Source organism: Pyricularia oryzae, chromosome 3, assembly GCF_000002495.2.
Source record: "Pyricularia oryzae 70-15 chromosome 3, whole genome shotgun sequence".
Lineage (NCBI taxonomy): Eukaryota > Fungi > Ascomycota > Sordariomycetes > Magnaporthales > Pyriculariaceae > Pyricularia > Pyricularia oryzae.
Genome location: NC_017849.1, coordinates 459,157 through 478,024, shown reverse-complemented (window position 1 = coordinate 478,024; position 18,868 = coordinate 459,157). Strand labels below are relative to the sequence as shown.

Below are 18,868 nucleotides of genomic sequence, written 5' to 3'. Positions count from 1 at the left end.
AGTGCAAACTACCGCTGGGTGGACGGTAAATGGAAGCGTAATTTTTTCGTTTTGAAATTAAATTGGAATTAACGAAAGAAGTTGGAAAGCCTGGACTTTGCCCCAAATAAACCGCGCTGCTGGGCCAAAGTCCCACTGGTCAGGCCTTTTTGTTCCTGCAAAAATACCTTTTCGAAAAGTTTATAACGTTAATTCGGTACTTTTATTAATTCCTGGAATTTTGCCAATTATACTTGAATAGTTAAATTTTAACAAAATATATAATAAAATTAAACCCCATCCGGCTTTTAAAATATTAAAGGTAGTATTATTAATTGTTTTATCCTTTCCAATTCTCTTTCTATTTTTATTTATTCTTATATGAGCCGGGTTGTAATTACCAACCAAACCCCTGTAAAAATATTGTTTTTCTTTTTTTAAGTTGGGATTAAATACCGCCTCATCACAGATATATAACGTAATAATAGAGAATTTAAGCCCCAAACATTTATAAGTATTAAATAATATTACAATTAAAAAGTGGTGCAGGTGCGACGGAAGCCAGGTAATATTTAAAAGTATAATTAAATTACTTTATATTATTACCAAAAGAACTTTTACATAATCTGTAAAAATAAACCAAATTATATACGGGATATAACTTGTCTCCAATATGTTTGTTATTACTAAGATAGTCTTTTTCTGCAATCGTTTACTGGCAATTGAACTTTAATTAGGTCCAGTATTCCCTCTCTAAACCCGATTGTAATTTTATCTCCAGTTATTAAAAGCACCTTTTACCGATCAGACGCTCAGTTATTCACGTCCCCATCGTACTTTTACTTCTATGAACAAATTACCCCGACTGCGAATAGGCCTTTCGTAAAAATCGATCGATTAAGAAAGTGTTGCTACAGGTAAGGGTTATATGTATATTATTGTCTGTTCTATCAAACTTTCTAAAGTTGATCTTGTGGACGTTCTTCCGTCTACTGCACGTGGGCTATCGCTCAATCGGTGGATCGAGTGCAGAAACCTCGATTTCAACACTAATACATGAATCGAAACAAATGACCGGAGGTAAATGCCCGTAAGCCTGGCCCTTGAAAGGAAAACGTCCAAAATTTTTGGCAGAGTTTAAATTGGCATAAAAAATAAATTACAACGAGCCCTGCATCGTATTTGCAAGGAAGATAATGGCAAAGGTTGCCGAGAATACTAGTAAATTAATAAATCCGAAAAGAGGAAGCTTGTGTAACAGGATTCGGGCGCTATACACTATCAGATTATGAAAGCAATTAGTGTCGTACGGATAGGACTTATCGGGCCATGTCAGTAGAGATTCCCTCAACGGTGGCAATGGGAGCGCTACCATTTCCGCGGATCGAGTTGACCAGGTTCTTGCAAATTTCCATGGAAGGCTACCCGAATGCGTGGACAAGACGTCGTCGTGTCTAAAAACCAATTGCTTTGGGAAAATTGAACCTTTTCCCGGGAAGGTGCGGCCAAATACGGAGGTGTGCGAGTTGAAGGAGAAAATAGAGTCGCTGGAAGGCGACGGCTGTCAAACAGGCGGATACCCTGTTGCGTCTTCCGTAAATATTTCGCCGTCAATCCAACGTGCTTGACTGCCGGAATTTCCATGAATGAATGCATTACACCATTCGTATTCTGATAAACAATAGAGCAAATAAACTTCCATGAGCCAATAACTGGCTTAACAAATGGATGCAGCATTAAGAATCTCCAAGATTATCGGCTTCCCCCCAGAAGGATCTCGATACAGATCGATATCGTTATATTGGACACCCTTATAATATCGAACCGGAAGCTCCGCGAATTCTTGTCATGTTTTTGCGAAGCATTAACACGAGTCAATCCTGCAAGATTTTAAGTCCATGCGTAGTCGCAAAACTAGTAATCAGATTCTCGCCCTGACGCTGTTGTTACGATCAAGTGTTACGATCAAAATATCGGGGTAACCTGTTCTTAGGGTAAAGTACAGTGGGTTGAAGCAACTGAGCGTCTGACTGGGTAACTGGGGTTCTCAATGACTGGGGGTGAAGTTATGATCGTTCTCAAGTAAGTATTGAGGTTAACTAGAGTTTGATTGCTGCTAAGCAATCCTAGAATCGAATCTATCTACATGGTAATGAGCGTGCCTTATATAGACTATGTCCCTCGACGTGATATGCTTGATATGTTCCACAGCCGACATATCACTTGTTCTGCTATGATTGATATGCGACATATCAATCATATCCCTCTCTTGGCAATCACGTGATGTCACGTGTCTTTTCCCCTTATGTAATCCTTTCCCGCCGGTCGGTGATTCTTTTTGGCGAATGTCGTCAGGAGGGGTGTGACCCCACCTGGCCTCCTTGGTGCTGGCCCAACTTGTTTGGTCGTAACATCAAGGTATCGGATAACCTGTTCTTAGGGTAAAGTACAGTGGGTTGAAGCAATTGAGCGTCTGACTGGGTAATTGAGGTTCTTAATAATTGGGGGTGAAATTACAATCGTTCTTAAATAGGTATTAAGGTTAATTAGAATTTAATTGCTGCTAAGCAATCTTAAAATCGAATTTATTTATATGGTAATAAACGTACCTTATATAAACTATATTCCGAATATAATCCCTTTTAATTTATTTAATTTGTAATTTTCGATTGAAATTTTACAAATTATAAAAATCCATTTATTTGGCCGTTACGTAAGGTCACGTAAAATCTCGTGGCCTTATTTTTAGGTAATCGCTGTTTTGCCGGTCGGTATTTTTTTTTGGGCGAATATCGTTAAAAGGGGTGTAACCCCATCTGGCCTTTTTGGTACCGGCCCAATTATTTGGTCGTAATATCAGATTTCCTTTTTTTTGGCCAAATTCTTTTGGCTTTTAAATAGTCCGTATTTCTTTAATCCCTGTTTTGGTTTTCCTTTTTTTTGGTTAATTTTTTTGCGCCATATTTAATCGCGTCGCTAAATCAAAATTTGGTCGCTCGTCGACGGAACGTCGCCACGTTTTTTTTGCGTTTTTCCTTTTTTATTCCGTGGATATATTTTTTTATTTTTATTATAAATCGCGCGGTATAGTGCGTTGCGTTATTTCGCCGCAAAACTTTTTTAGTTGCATTAAATATTTTTGTATTAATCGGTTTGGTTGCGACGTATTGGGGGTATCCAACGCCCAATTGCGCAATATCGGTCGGCAATATTCGAAATTGGATGCGGAAATCGAAATTTTGGAGGAGGATATTTTGGCGGAATAGCAGAGGATTTAGGAAAAACAATTGAAATTATTTCGTTTGCGGAAATAAAAAAAATTGTAATTTAAAAAAATAATGCGAATTATATTTCGCGGAATTAATAATTTGGAGGAATTGGATCGGGTGGAACGTAAGTGTTACGATCAAGGTATCGGGGTAACCTGTTCTTAGGGTAAAATACAATGGGTTGAAGCAACTGAGCGTCTGACTGGGTAACTGGGGTTCTCAATGACTGGGGGTGAAGTTATGATCGTTCTCAAGTAAGTATTGAGGTTAACTAGAGTTTGATTGCTGCTAAGCAATCCTAGAATCGAATCTATCTACATGGTAATGAGCGTGCCTTATATAGACTATGTTCCGAATGTGATCTCTCCTGATCTGTCACAGATCGCAGAGATCACTTCCCTTGATCTGTTGTGATCCCTCAATGATCACTGAGATCACTCTCTTGGCAATCACGTGAGGTCACGTGATTCCTTCTTATGTAATCCTCTTTCTGCCGGTCGGTGATTTCTCTGGGCGGGTGTCGTCAGGAGGGGTGTGACCCCACCTGGCCTCCCTGGTACCGGCCCAACTGTCTGGTCGTAACATCAGGTCTCCTCTCCTTTGGCCAAGTCCCTTTGGCCTTTAAGTAGTCCGTACTCCCTTGATCCCTGTTCTGGTTTTCCTTCCTTCCTGGCTAACTCTCTTGCGCCATGTCTAGTCGTGTAGCCAAACCAAAATCTGGTCGTTCGTCGACAGAACGTCGCCACGCCCTTCTTTCTTCCCTGTTGTCGACGGATACCGTTGAGATGCCTTCCTGCAGTCCCTGCCGTGCCAAAGGCGCAGCGTCTTGTCAGGTATCTCCTCAGGATTCTGCTCGCTGTGTGGAGTGTGTTCGTTCCAATCGCTCTGGGTGTGACGTGTTGGGTCTGTCCGCTGCTCAAATCCGTCACATTGGTCGTCAGCATTCGAAGTTGGATGCGGAGGTCGAGGCGCTTGAGGAGCAGATCCATGTGCAGCAGGCGAAGTTGCTTCGTCTGCGAAAACAAAAGAAACTGTGGTTTGAAAAGATGATGCGAGCTGTGTCTCGCGGAATTGATGACTTGGAGGAATTGGATCGGGTGGAGCGTGAGGAGGCGGAACAGGAGGAGCGTCGACGATCAACCGAGGTCCTGCCTGAAATGTCCTTGGAGTCGCTTCTTCCGGATTCCAATTTTGTCTGGGATTCGACTTTCCCGATGGGTCCTCTGAATCCTTCGTTGTTGGATGAAATAAATGTTCTTGCGCAACATTCCGTTGGTACGTCGTTTTTCTGGTGTTTTTGTTTTGTGTTGCATATTGATCGTTTCTTTGTAGGTTCGTCTGGTGGTATGGTTTCGAGTCCTGGTCGGCCCTTAACTTCTGGGAATGGTAGGTGGTGCTTTCTTAGGTCGTCCTTTTTTTTTCTTGGCTGACTTGCTCGCAGATCCAACTCCTGATAGTATTGGCGGAGCGGTTCCTGGCAATCCTGGAGGTGGTTAAGGGGTTCCCAAATGTTTTCTTCATGCCTATAATTTTCCCATTTAACAAAGTACTCTGTTTTGCCGTGGTTTCGTCTGTGGTCGAATATTCGTTCAACGTCGTAGGTTTGTTCTGCGTCGATCTCGATCGTTTCTTATATGCTGGTGCCGTATGGTGCTGGTTCCAGTAGTAATACGTGAAATGTGGGGTGAATTTTCATGGTGTCTGGTAATGACAATCTGTAATTGGTGTCGCTGATTTTCTTGCTAATTTTAAAAGGTCCAAGCTTCTTAAAATCGAGTTTGCTGTTAGGTCGTTGTGTTTTAATATTACGTCGAATAAGGTAAACGCTATCTCCCTCCTTAAAAGATGGTCCCTTCATCCGATGCTGATTGGCGTATTTCATCATTCTTTCTTGTACGAACTCTAGTTCCTGCTGGAGTTCTTGGTGTAGTTGTCGTAGCTCGCTTGCTTGTTTCTCGGCTCGCGGTGCCGTAGTCGTGGTTCTTGGTTCTCCATAAGCCGTAGGGTTGAATCCGTAGTTGGCATAGAACGGGGTTGTCTTGGTACTCTCGTTCTCTGAGCTGTTATAGGCGAATTGTGCTGTGGGTAATAGCCGTACCCAATTGTCTTGCTTGTAGTTCACATAGCATCTCAGGTACTGTTCCAGTGTCTGATTGGCTCGTTCTGTTTGTCCGTCTGTCTGGGGATGGAACGCTGTTGATAGCTTGTGGTTTGTTCCTAGCTGTTCCATCAGAGATTTCCAGAATCTTGATGTGAAAAGCTTGTCTCTGTCCGTGATGATGCTTTCTGGAAGTCCGTGATTGCTAACAATCACTCGTAGGAATGTGTAGGCGATTTCTTCGGCGTTGCTGCTTTCTTTGTATGGTAGGAAGTAGGCGTATTTGGTGAGCTTGTCCACTATAACCAGTATGCTGTCGTACTTGGTCTTAGTGAGTGGTTCTTCCGAAGGAGGTAACTTGACGATGAAGTCCATTGTGATGGTCTGCCATGCCTTGCTGGGGGCTGGTAAGGGTTGTAGGAGTCCGTAAGGCCTATGTCTTGCGGACTTGCTTTTGGCACAAAGTTCGCAATCCTTGATAGCTTCTCGTACTTCTTGTCGCGTTCCTCGGAAGTTATGGTGTTGCTTTAGCCGTTTCCATGTCTTGGAAATTCCTTGGTGTCCGTGGGCTTTGTTTCCGTGGATCTTCCGTATTTCTTCTGGTGTGGTTACCGTATTTGTTGTCATAAGGCTCCGGTGTGCTGGTAAAAGGTTTCCGTTTCCGTCTGTGGTGAGGATAACCCGTGTTTCCTCTGGCACTATGTTCTCGTGATCTGGTCTTCGGCTGAGGGCGTCGGCCCTGCCGTTTTCTGTTCCTTTTCGGTAGATGATCCTGAAATGGAATTTTGACAGGAATTCTGACCATCTGATTTGTCGTTTGTTTAACACTTTGCTAGTGGTGAAATGGGTCAGGTTCTTGTGGTCCGTGTAAACTAACACCTCGTGTTTAGTTCCGGATAATTGTGGTTTCCATTCTTCAAATGCTCGAATGATGGCCATAAGCTCTTTGTCGTGAATCTGGTAGTTGAGTTCTGGTCCATGTAGTTTTTGTGAGAAGAAGGCGCAAGGATGCAACCGTCCTTCTTCGTCTCGCTGACTGAGTTGTCCTCCGATCGCATAGTCCGATGCGTCGGTCTCGACTTCGAAAGGTTTCGTTGGGTCTGGTATCTTGAGGATTGGTTCTCTGGCTACTGCGTCTCGTAGCTGTTCAAAGGCCTGTTGTGTTTGTTTCGTCCACTGGAATTCTAGGTCCTTCTTGGTCATGTTGGTCAATGGGGTGGCAATCGCGCCGTATCCCTTGATGAACCTTCTGTAAAAGTTCACGAATCCGAGGAATGCCCGAACGTCCTTCACGTTCTGTGGTTGAGGCCATTCCTTCACTGCTTGGATTTTTGATTCTTCCATCCTGATTTCTCCAGGAGCGATAGTGTATCCTAGGAAATTGACTTGCTTGCTGTGAAAGAGACACTTCTCGGGCTCAACTAAGAGCTTAGCGTCTTGCAGCTTCTGTAAGACTGTGTGAACGTGTTGCTTGTGTTCTTCCAACGTCTTGGAAAAGACAAGGATATCGTCCAGGTAGACAACGACGAAAATGTCTAGGCATTCCCGGAGAACGTGGTTGATCATGGTTTGGAAGGTTGCTGGGGCGTTGGTAAGACCGAAGGGCATTACTAGGTACTCGTAATGTCCTCGTCTGGTGCGAAACGCGGTTTTCCATTCTTCGCCTTCCTTCATGCGGATCAAATTGTATGCTCCTTTGAGGTCTAGTGTCGTAAACCATTGTGCTTGGTAGAGCATGTCTCGGAGTTCTCCTATTAGTGGGAGTGGGTAGCAATTCTTTATAGTGATGTCGTTTAATTGTCTGTAGTCCACGCATAGTCGTAATTTTCCGTTCTTCTTTGGTACGAAGAGGATTGGGTATCCTGCTGGTGATGTTGATGGTCTGATGTAACCTTTCTTGAGGTTCTCTGCGAGGTACTCATCTAATACCTCCATCTGTGTTGGGTTCAAGCCGTATATCTTGTGGAATTTGGGCTGTGTTCCTTCTTTCAATGGTATCTCGTGGTCGAACGGACTATGCTCAGGTAGTCCTGTTTCGAGTTCGGGGCTGAATAGTCGTCCATACATCCGGTATTCGGCCGGGATGTTGTCGATCAATGTGGTAAGGTTCGATCGTTCTTCGCTCATGGATAGTCGCGATCCTTCCGATGTTGGCTCCAGGCGTGGCTCGCTTTTCCTTAATAGCGCCATAATTTTTTGTTGATTTCGCTCCTGTGCCCTACGCTCGTTGCGTGAAGTCCGTTTCTCGGATTTTCCTTCAGAGGCTAACGGCTCTTCCCATTGGACTTGGCCGGTTGTCCAATCTATCCGGGGGTTGCTCCTTCTGAGCCAGGGGATTCCTAATATCACGTCTTTGTCCCCTATCTCCGTGATGTCTAAGGTGATTTGTTCCTTTCGTCCATAGCTCTCCATCCAGAGGTGTACGGTCTCTGTTTCGATGGTGCCGTTCCCGTATAAAACTGCCTCTCCTTCTACGGTCTGCAACTGGTATGGTTCCTTCTTTTGCTTCCAAGGTATCCGTCGTTTCGCTACGACCCTTGGTGAGATGTAGTTGCCTTGTGCTCCACTGTCGAGGAGTGCTCGTATGGGTCTGCCATCGAGTCGTATGTCGAGAAATATGTGTTCATGTGCTGCTATGGTGTTTTGTGTAGCGTTTAGGGTTCTTTGTTCCGTTCCTGTTGTCGCCGTTCGGTGCCCTGTGCCGTCTGGCTGTCTTAGTTTTTTGACTTGCTGGACTCGCGTCGTGGGTCCTTGTTTTTCTTGTCCCTGGGTGTGCGGCTATTTCTTGTTTCGACTAGGTCAAGTGGGTGTTTTGCTGGCACGGGTGTCTTGCGTGCGTTTGTGGTTTCCTCGTTGTCTTGTACGTTGGGGTTATTTTCTCTTGCTGCGTTGTACTGGCTCGAGGGTATGGTCTCTTCCTCGCTGGATTCTTCCTCTAAATCCTTGCTTGATTTTTGTGTTAAGGACTGATTGGTTGTCCTGATGTGGTGGGTTTGTCCCAAAAGTTCCTCATCTAATTCTCCTGAGGCGTCCGAGTCCGTGAGCTCGGGTAGTTGGGTCTCCCGTCGGTGTAAGTTCACTGGTTGCCTTGTCCCCATGGGTACTCGGTTTCCTACTGCTAGGGTTCGAGTGCCTCGGGGCTTTTGTGGGTACCATCCTGCGTCGATCTTGGAGCTATTGTGGGTCATACAATTGTCATCGTAGCAGGTGGTCCAGCTCATCGTGCTGTGTTGGTTAGGCCGTAGTTGCTGGTAATTGGTGGCATTAAGTCCTCGTGGTTTTTCGGTCTTGCCCCTAAAATCAGGGATATCTTCCTGGTTTCTCGGGCAGTTTCTGGCGATGTGCCCTGTCTTGTCGCACTTAAAGCACTTGCCATTCTTGGGGTCTTTACGGGGCTTCTTGTGTTGTGTGGCACTGAGGTCCATGGGTCCACTGTGGGTACCATAAGCTGTACTGTAGGTCTGGGGCGCCATGTGACGGGGCTGCTGCCATCCACCATTGTTTCTATGGTATATGGGTTGAGGGTGTTGGTACTTGCGTCCCGTGTTGGCTTGTCGAATCGAGGTGACGAACACTCGCTGTCCGCCTTGTTTTTCCTGTCGGCGTTCGTAAATCCGGTTGTCAAGTTTGATGGCAAGTTCGACGTACTCGAGGAAATCCTCGGGTCGGTCGAGCTTGGATACTTCGTCTTTTATTTCTGACTTCAATCCTTGGTAGAACTGGAGGATCTTGGTTTCTTCGGTCATGTCCAGCCTTGTTGCTAGCCTTCTGAACTCGGCTGCATAAGCGGAGGCTGACTTGGTTTGTCGTAGGTTGGCCAAATCTCGTTCGGTCTGTCGTTTCTCATCGGGTTCCTGGAACAAGGAACGGAGGGTGCGTTCATACCCTGCGAAGGTTGAAAAAATGTCGGTGACTTCTTGGCGTCGTTCTTCGGGGGGTACATCAAGCCATTCCTGCAACAGGGGCTCGAACCAAGACAAGGCTCGTCCTCGAAGGAAGGTGGCCGCGTGTACCACCTTTTCTGTTTCGCTGCGGAAAGTTTCCAGATGGAATGCTTGGTAGGTGCGTACCTGTACAAGGTACCCTTTAAGCTGTCCAGGTGTGCCATCGAATGTGGCTGGGGGGTTAAGCTTGAGTCTCTCGCGCCCATCAAGAGGGGTTGAGGTAACGTTAGCACTGGCTCGGAGAGCCTGGAGTTCCTCTTGGAGTTGGGTTGCGCGGAGCGTCTGTTCGTGGAGCTCCTGGTTGGTCCTAGCAACCTGCCTGCGGAGCTGGTCTTCCTCGTCCTCGCTGTCGCTATCGTCCTTGGGCCGAGCAGGGGCTTTCTGGGCCGCCTTGCTGCTCGTAGCCGGGGTGCTGGGGGTGTTGTTCTTAGAGGACTGGGAAGACATGTTGTCGGTGATACTGCTCGGTATGCTTCAAGGCAAAGTACTGAACAGGAGCAATCAAAATGTTACGATCAAGGTATCGGGGTAACCTGTTCTTAGGGTAAAATACAATGGGTTGAAGCAACTGAGCGTCTGACTGGGTAACTGGGGTTCTCAATGACTGGGGGTGAAGTTATGATCGTTCTCAAGTAAGTATTGAGGTTAACTAGAGTTTGATTGCTGCTAAGCAATCCTAGAATCGAATCTATCTACATGGTAATGAGCGTGCCTTATATAGACTATGTTCCGAATGTGATCTCTCCTGATCTGTCACAGATCGCAGAGATCACTTCCCTTGATCTGTTGTGATCCCTCAATGATCACTGAGATCACTCTCTTGGCAATCACGTGAGGTCACGTGATTCCTTCTTATGTAATCCTCTTTCTGCCGGTCGGTGATTTCTCTGGGCGGGTGTCGTCAGGAGGGGTGTGACCCCACCTGGCCTCCCTGGTACCGGCCCAACTGTCTGGTCGTAACAGTAAGGAGGTAAAATAGGAGGAATATCGGCGATTAGCCGAAATCCTGCCTAAAATATCCTTGGAATCGCTATTTCCGGGTTCCAATTTTGTTTGGAATTCGATTTTCCCAATAGGTCCTTTAAATTTTTCGTTATTGGATAAAATAAATATTTTTGCGCAATATTCCGTTGGTAAATTGTTTTTTGGTGTTTTTATTTTATATTATATATTAATTGTTTTTTGGTAAATTCGTTTAATGGTATGGTTTCGAATCCTGGTCGGTTTTTAATTTTTGGAAATGGTAAATGGTATTTTTTTAGGTCGTTTTCTTTTGGCTAATTTGTTCGCAAATCCAACTTTTAATAATATTGGCGGAACGGTTTTTGGTAATTTTGGAAATGGTTAAAAAGTTCCCAAATATTTTTCTTATACCTATAATTTTCCCATTTAATAAAATATTTTGTTTTGCCGTGGTTTCGTTTATGGTCGAATATTTGTTTAACGTCGTAGGTTTATTTTGCGTCGATTTCGATCGTTTTTTATATATTGGTGCCGTATAATATTAATTCCAATAATAATACGTGGAATGTAGGATAAATTTTTATAATATTTGGTAATAATAATTTGTAATTGGTTTCGCTAATCTTTTTGTTAATTTTAAAAGGTCCAAGTTTTTTAAAATTAAATTTGCTATTTGGCCGTTATATTTTAATATTGCGTCGAATAAAATAGACGTTATTTCCTGTTAATAAAAATGGTGCTAACAGGGGATATAGGGGTAAACCCTAGGTGCGGCGTGGTAAATAACCAGTGCTAAAAGCGCTAAATAATAGGTAGAAATGCACTATAATTTTGGTACTGATAAATAATTGGTTGGGGGAGATTTTGCTTTATTTCCCTTACATACTCTCCGACATCGAAGTGGGGGTCCGCACGCCAGAAAAGGTTCCGGTGCCGCGAATGAATTTCCGAAAAACTAATTTGTATGGGTTTTTGAAAAAACACCCTCATTTGCATACAAACCATCTCTGGGTTTGCATTTAAACGTTGACTTGGTGAAATTTTCAACCCGGTACAGGGTAGCTGACTCGCAGGTGCAGGGTGGGTATTAAACCCGGTACAGGGTAGCTAACCCCACTCGCTGACCTTTAAATTGCATTCCTGCATTAACAAAGTAACGGAATTCCACCATTCCCCACTCCACTTCGGCACTAAATAAAATTGGCTATATACAAATAAAAGTGGGCTTATTACATGCAAAATAATGCATATAATTAACACCCCCTCTCTTTTGCTACTTAATCCAAAAATAAAGTCGGAAAAGAAAAGTACGTAAAATAAAACCCCCAAAACAAAAAAACAAAAGAAATTCCCCCTTGTGTCCCAACCCAACTCGAACCCCCGGTGCGAACCCCCTGGATGAATAAGCCCTTTGTACCAAACCCCCGATTGACTGAACCCCCGAATTGAAAAAGACCCCCAGAATTGTAACAACCCCCGGATTCGAACCCACGACCTACAGATTATAACCAACGGAACTTACTACTAAGCCAGGTAGCTAATCTGGCTGTTCGTTGTTGTGGATCCCAGAAAAGTTTAATATATAGGGTAGATTAAAAATCGCTAGGTCGCCCAAAACGCGAGCTAATTAAATTCGGATTCGACTTCGGGTATAAGGTCGGTATAAGTTGCTTAATAATCAACCTGAGCAGGGTAGGTTTGGGTAGATCGGTTGGTGTCGGGCTAACAAAAATCCAATAATTGCAAACAAAGGAGAAAAATGGTGGTAGTTAGCTAACGAACTAACTAGGTGCCCTACAATTCAATAGGTAAAAACTAAGTTTACAGGGGTTTTAACCCTATAAGCTCTAAAAAAACCTTGTGAATTGGAAGCGTTAGGGGCTTTGTAAGGCCGTCAGCGGGCATTTGTTTGGATTCCAGGTATTTTAGGGTCACTAATCCTTCTGTAACTAACTCCCTTACGTAGTGAAATTTTAATAACGTATGTTTAGTACGTTGGTGGTGCGTAGGGTTGTGTGCGTTAGCTATAGAGCCTGTATTATCTCCAAATATTGCAATAGGGCCTTTTACAGGTAGTCCAATCTCTGTAAATAGGCTTTTAAGCCACTGTGCTTCACGCAGGGCTTCCGCTAAGGCGTCGGTTTCGGCTTCTGGGGTGCTTAAAGCTATAGTACTAGCCTTTTTGCACTTCCACGTTATAGGGCCCCCAGATAGGGTATACAAATATCCGTAAGTGGATTTTGAATCTTCCCTAGCCCCGGCAAAATCGCTGTCACTAAAACCAAGTAATTTTAGGCCTTTAAAACCCCCAATCAAAGAGTTAGGTGGTAAATTAGCTTTAATTACCCTATTTCCGTAGCAGATTGCTAGGGATTTAGTACCTGCTAAGTAGCGAAGTAGGTTTTTAGCTGCCGTTAAGTGGATTGTAGTGGCTTTCGTTAAAAAACGAGATAACCATTGAACCGCAAAACCGATGTCCGGGCGCGTTAATAGCATTAAATACATTAGGGTGCCGATAATACGCTGTAACAATTTGATTTCTAGCGCATTTACGGGTTTGCCCCCACTATATTTTAGCACACCCGGCTGTAAGGGAACAGAAATAGGTTTGCAATCAGCTAATCCGAACGTTGCTAATGCTTCCTCTATATACTGACTTTGATGGAGCCAAAGCAGGCGGTTAGGCCTGTCCCTTATAATCTGAACGCCTAGAAAATAGGCTGCAGGGCCCCTGTCTTCCAATGCGTATATTTTGTTAAAACGGGCTTTTAAATCCTGAATATATTGCAATTTAGGACCTATTAGCAGGCAATCGTCAACAAAAGTAACAATGAAATGCTTGGATTTAGCATTATAAAAGACAGCTGGATCAGAGATTAGCGGCTTAAAACCTTCTGTAAAAAGTAGGCTTTTTAGCTTTGTTTGCCATTCTCTTGGGCCCTGTTTCAGACCGTATAGCGCCTTTTCCAACAGTATAACTTGCATTTCCTTTGGATTATAGCCCATTTGCACTAAAATTTTAGCGGTAGTAGGGCTGCAAGATCTAGCCCAATCGCTAAAACCCTCTGGAATTTGCAAATAAATATCTACGTCGGTAAGGTCACTATTTAAAAACGCACCGATAAAATCGATTTGTTCTATTTCCCAATTTTGTGCATTAGCTATAGCCAATAATATACGCCAGGTGGGCGGTATACTAGTGCTAGCAAAAGTCTCGATATAATCTAGGCCTTCGACCTGTAAAAACCCCCTAACAACAAGCCTGGCTTTATACTTTATAGGCTTATTATTTTCATCCTTTTTTAATTTAAACACCGGCCGGGTAGAGATTAGTCTACGGCCTGTATGCATTTTAATTTTAGGGATAAAACGGAAGGTTTTTGCAGTAACGATCTGGTCGAATTCAGACGCTAAAGCTGCTAACCATTTAGCACTTTCAGGGCTTTTTAGGGCCTGTTGGTAGCTATTTGGTTCGCCGTCTTTAGTGGGCTTTTTCTTTGTTTTCTTTTGGGTTTGATAACAAAGATAATGCACGTAATCGATATCCATAGGATCTGGGTTTTCGAACTGCGAATTTAACTCCATATTCTGTATTTTAGGTGCCGAAAACACCGGAACTTCCGTTATTTTAGGTGCTGAATTAGGCACCGCTACCGTTATAAGCTCTGGGGGGCGAACAGTAGACTGTACAGGCCAGGGAGGAACTGTAATTGCGGGAGGTAGGGGATTATTATCCACTGGATCCAAAGTTTTGGCGCTGTAGATTTCGTCTTCAGGTTCAGAATTAGAATCCCCCTCTAAATCTGGATTTTCCCCCTCTGAAATCTGTAGCGTTTCCCCTGGAATAGCCAAATTTTCAGCGGGTATACCCTCTAAAATTTTTACGGTAGAGGTTTTATATACGGCCCGTCTGGCGGGGGCGTAAACCAACGCTGTAGAATTGGATAAATGGGCTAAAAGCCTTACTGTTTCCGTTCGGGGAGCCAATTTGTTGGATTTTTGGCGTTTTTCCAGCGGTATAATAGCCTGGCATACGGTACCAATAACCCGATAATGGCCTAAATTAGGCCTGTGTGGTAATCCAGGTTGAAATTCGGAATAAAATTCCTCGTAGGGTGTTAACTCCCTGTTAGTTACCGCTGTACGGTTAACTAAATCAACCACGGCTGACAGTAAATAACACCATAAATATAGTGGTAGACCTGCCGCTAAAATGGTAGACCTTAGCCTATCCAAAATAACCCTAACGGACCGTTCCGTTAGCCCGTTTTGGCCATGGTTGTAGGGGTTGGAGGTGCTAAAATTAACACCTTTACTTGCAAACCAATCTTGAAGCTCTGTATTTACCTCGTGCCCCCCATCAAAATGAAATTTAGTGGGGTAGCGCCCGTACGTAGCTTTTAAAACCTTAAAAAAGCCTTTAATAGCCACTAAAACCGTAGGTCCGGCTTTATTCCGTAGTGAGATCGACCACCGAAAACGTGATTTTCGATCCACTAATAACAAAAATACGGGTTTTTTATTGTGAGGGTTAGGTTTAAGGGTTACTGTATCACCCTCTATGGAATCGAGGATATTAGGGGGTGTAGGGAGTGCCCCTTTATTTGTACGCCTAACAGAGGTGGCTTTAATGCAAGTAATGCAGGTAATAGCCCTAATTTTGTCGAAATTAGGTAGACCGTCTGCGTTTTTAGCGGTCTTTTTAAGCAATAACAACCCTATATGCCCTAAGCGCCTGTGCCATAACAGGGCTTTTTGGGCCTGGATTTCGTCACAATCGCCTGTAATTCCGTCTCCTTCAGCTGTTACCCAACCATCGGTAGTTCGATTTAGGCTTAAAGGGAGGTAATTTACAGGGGCCTGCACTAATTCCGGTACTAAAGGAGGTTCTAACAACGGATTTCTTGTGTGGGAAACCCCCTCTTTTTCGGTATTAGCCCCTTTTGTATTAGGCTGCTTAAAAGGGTCATCTAGCGGCTTACCGGGCCTACGGGGCCCAATCTCACGTGGATTTTCAGGGGTTTTTGCACTAAATTTCTGCATTACAGGTAAATCTACGGTTATATCCTTATTTTGTTTGGGATTTAACACTTCCGTTACCGTATTTTCTCCCGGTTCCGAATCGGTGTAGATTTTATAGTCGTCTTGGTCTTCAGGGACTATATTATTTAGTTTTACCTCCAACGGGGCTGCGTAGCCCTTTGTAACCCCCTGTAAGGTTAGGCTAGAGGCGGTGCTATATTCACCAATTACACAGGCGTAATTCGAAACCGTAGATGTAGTATTTCGAATAAGGATATCGCACCCTTTTACCTCCAAACAGAACGAATTTTTGGCGGTATTTAGGCGTCCCCACGCCTTGCGATCCCGATCGTACAGGGTATTTTTTAATAATACGCCCCCTGTATTGTAGTGTATTAGCCCACTAACGATATTTATTCCAAACGAGGGGATATATAGCACGTTATTTAACGTAACCTCTCTAAATTCGTCAATTTTGGAGCCATACCGGACCTGTATTTTAACAGTTCCAGTGCCAATAGGCCTAACAGGGCCACCTCCGGTACCGATTTCGACTGTTGAGCCGGGGGTATAATCGGTAAAAAATTGCTTATTTGCAAAGATATGGTGCGTGCTACCTGTATCGTACAGGACCGGGTAGCCTAGCCGTCGGGGCTTAGGGTCCCTATTTACGCCGCTTCCAGGCTTCGTCTTAGCCTTAGAATTAGTTGCTAATACCTGTGGTTTTAGCGTTTTACCGGTATAATCGGGTTCCGAATCCGATTCCGAACATAATTCTATAACCCCGCTAATAGCGGAATTAACCTCCTGTTGCAGTGCCCGGTACGGTAAATTACCGCCCGAATCGCCTGCCTGTTCCAGGGCGTTATACGCTGCGCAAACGCTAACGTCACCTGGAATCGAGCCCGTAAATAACTCGAAATCCATTGAAATCATGGAAGTTCCAGCGTTCGATTCGCTGGAATTGGAGGATTTATTATCTTTTGCAATAGCCGAATCCGAATTAGGGGTTGATTTGCCCTTTTTTCGTGATTTGGAGGTGCCGTCCTGCCCATTATTTTCCTTTTTAGCGTCCTTTTTAGCGCCTTTTTTCCCTGATTTTCGACCTTCAGCCCTGTAATTAGTGGCTTTGGCAGTTGTAGAGCCTGAAATCGAATTTTCGGATATAAGGTCCGCCATAAGGTATTGCAAATTTAATCGATCCGAATTTTGGCCTATAGCCTGCAGGGCCCGTTGGGTACTGCGTTGGCGTTCGGTCCAGGTAGGGAACGTCCCCTCCAGGGCCCGTAGGTATTGATTTCGTACATCGATAGGGCTAATTTGCACGTTGGCATTCGCTAATCTAGCTACCAGGGAATTAAAACGGCTGTTAAATTCTGGTATTGACCCTCTAAATTTCGAAAAATTTAGGGCGTGAAATTCCCGATATAGCGAGTCTCTGCTAATTTCGGGTGCAACGGAATAGCTATCTTCCAGGGTCTTATAGGCCGTTACAGGGCTGGAATGCCATGCAATGGATTCTAAAGGTTCCTTGGTTAGGCTGTCTTTAATAAGCAATAATAGGACTGATTGCTCATGTTCCGGTAGGCTATAGCCAATTTCAGGGTTGGAAATAAATTCCGCAGCTTTTATAGCCCTGAATTGTACTATAAGTGCCTGTTTCCACAGGTCGTAATTGCTAGCCCCTACTAATTTGCAATTTTCGGGGAAGGAAAATACCCGTTTTGATAGTTCTTTACCTATCCCGTCACCTAGAATTAGGTTACCGGGTGGATTAGGTGGTGCGGTAGCGGTATTAGCGCTAAAAATCTGTGGGTTGGCCTCCAGATTACCGCTATTGGGGGTATTAATACCCGCAATACCACTAAAACTAGTGGGTTCACCATTTTTCAGCGTCAACAGAGATGTTAACTGTTGAATTGTGTGCTGAAGTTGATCCAATTGCGTAGTTAACGCTTTTAATTGCAGGTCTTGCGCCTGTAATTTAGCGGTTAGAACTTCATTCGGGCTGGATTCAGGGCCCCTATCCGGTGGAATTGGGCCTGGGAGGCCCGACATAGGGCTGTCTTCCATTGTAGGGTGGCCTGAATTATAGTTAAAAACTAACCTAGTCGCCTAAGGGTAAATACCCCAATCTAGGATTTTCTATAGCCGTTTGCCTTCTAACGGTTACAGGCCTATACTTGCCAAATATAGGGCTTATTGCTATTTTCAATGATCGAATCCACTGAAAATACAGGGTTGGAATCCCTAAATCCACAATTAATGGGTGCCCTGGTATTATTTGTACCGATCCAGGTGCACTAGCGATCGAAAGTTCAATTCGCTAGGTGGGTGCAGGGTAACCTGCAGGGTAATTTGCAGCGTTCGGTTAGTGGATCACTGGGCTATTAGCGGGCGAATACAGGGGTTTTGGCCCTGACTCGTTAGCGCAAACCCTAATTAACGCACTAAGAATTTGAACCAATCGCAATAGCGATGCACAACCCATAAAAACCACACCAAAAATTTTGGGATTTGCAATCGAGCGAGCGCTGCAGTGCCTGAAAATTGGGCCTGAGTCAAACGCTAATATAGCGACCCCTCACTGTAATTACAGGGGGGATAGGTGCTAACGTAGCACCTATAACCAACAATTTGCACAAAAACAGCAATATCTTCGTCAATATACGTGCTGCGGATATGCGACAATAACCAAATTAAAGCCTGAAAACAGGGCTTTCCAATAATGCAAAGTGCGCTTTAGTGCACTAGCTAGAACCTTTCCGGGCTCATAACCTGTTAATAAAAATGGTGCTAACAGGGGATATAGGGGTAAACCCTAGGTGCGGCGTGGTAAATAACCAGTGCTAAAAGCGCTAAATAATAGGTAGAAATGCACTATAATTTTGGTACTGATAAATAATTGGTTGGGGGAGATTTTGCTTTATTTCCCTTACATACTCTCCGACATCGAAGTGGGGGTCCGCACGCCAGAAAAGGTTCCGGTGCCGCGAATGAATTTCCGAAAAACTAATTTGTATGGGTTTTTGAAAAAACACCCTCATTTGCATACAAACCATCTCTGGGTTTGCATTTAAACGTTGACTTGGTGAAATTTTCAACCCGGTACAGGGTAGCTGACTCGCAGGTGCAGGGTGGGTATTAAACCCGGTACAGGGTAGCTAACCCCACTCGCTGACCTTTAAATTGCATTCCTGCATTAACAAAGTAACGGAATTCCACCATTCCCCACTCCACTTCGGCACTAAATAAAATTGGCTATATACAAATAAAAGTGGGCTTATTACATGCAAAATAATGCATATAATTAACATTTCCCTTTTTAAAGGATGGTCCCTTTATCCGATATTAATTGGCGTATTTTATTATTTTTTTTCGTACAAGTTTTAATTTTTGCTGGAATTTTTGGTATAATTTTCGTAATTCGTTCGTTTGTTTATCGGCCCGTAATGCCGTGGTCGTAGTTTTTGGTTTTCCGTATATTATGGGGTTAAATCCATAATTGGTATAAAACGGGGTTGTTTTGGTATTTTCGTTTTTTAAACTATTATAGGCGAATTGTACTATGGGTAATAATTGTACCCAATTGT

The 18,868-nt window shown here is 43.9% G+C and overlaps 3 protein-coding genes across 3 annotated transcripts; 1 reads left to right on the top strand and 2 right to left on the bottom strand.

The window, feature by feature from the left end:
• Positions 1-4,033: 4,033 nt before the first annotated feature.
• MGG_16615 (uncharacterized protein) lies at positions 4,034-4,818 on the top strand (the record flags this gene model as incomplete). The annotated part of the gene is made up of 3 exons (XM_003711232.1): positions 4,034-4,523; positions 4,581-4,634; positions 4,690-4,818. 3 exons carry the CDS (start codon positions 4,034-4,036, stop codon positions 4,743-4,745), a joined length of 600 nt encoding a protein of 199 aa, XP_003711280.1. The 3' UTR covers positions 4,746-4,818.
• A 6,199-nt stretch (positions 4,819-11,017) lies between these two features.
• On the bottom strand, positions 11,018-11,480 carry MGG_16614 (uncharacterized protein; the record flags this gene model as incomplete). Its single annotated transcript, XM_003711231.1, has 3 exons — positions 11,018-11,076; positions 11,140-11,208; positions 11,366-11,480. Coding segments are annotated over 3 exons (243 nt in total), but the record flags the coding sequence as incomplete, so codon positions are not given.
• Positions 11,481-18,096: 6,616 nt separating this feature from the next.
• On the bottom strand, positions 18,097-18,559 carry MGG_16613 (uncharacterized protein; the record flags this gene model as incomplete). The annotated part of the gene is made up of 3 exons (XM_003711230.1): positions 18,097-18,155; positions 18,219-18,287; positions 18,445-18,559. Coding segments are annotated over 3 exons (243 nt in total), but the record flags the coding sequence as incomplete, so codon positions are not given.
• Positions 18,560-18,868: the final 309 nt, after the last annotated feature.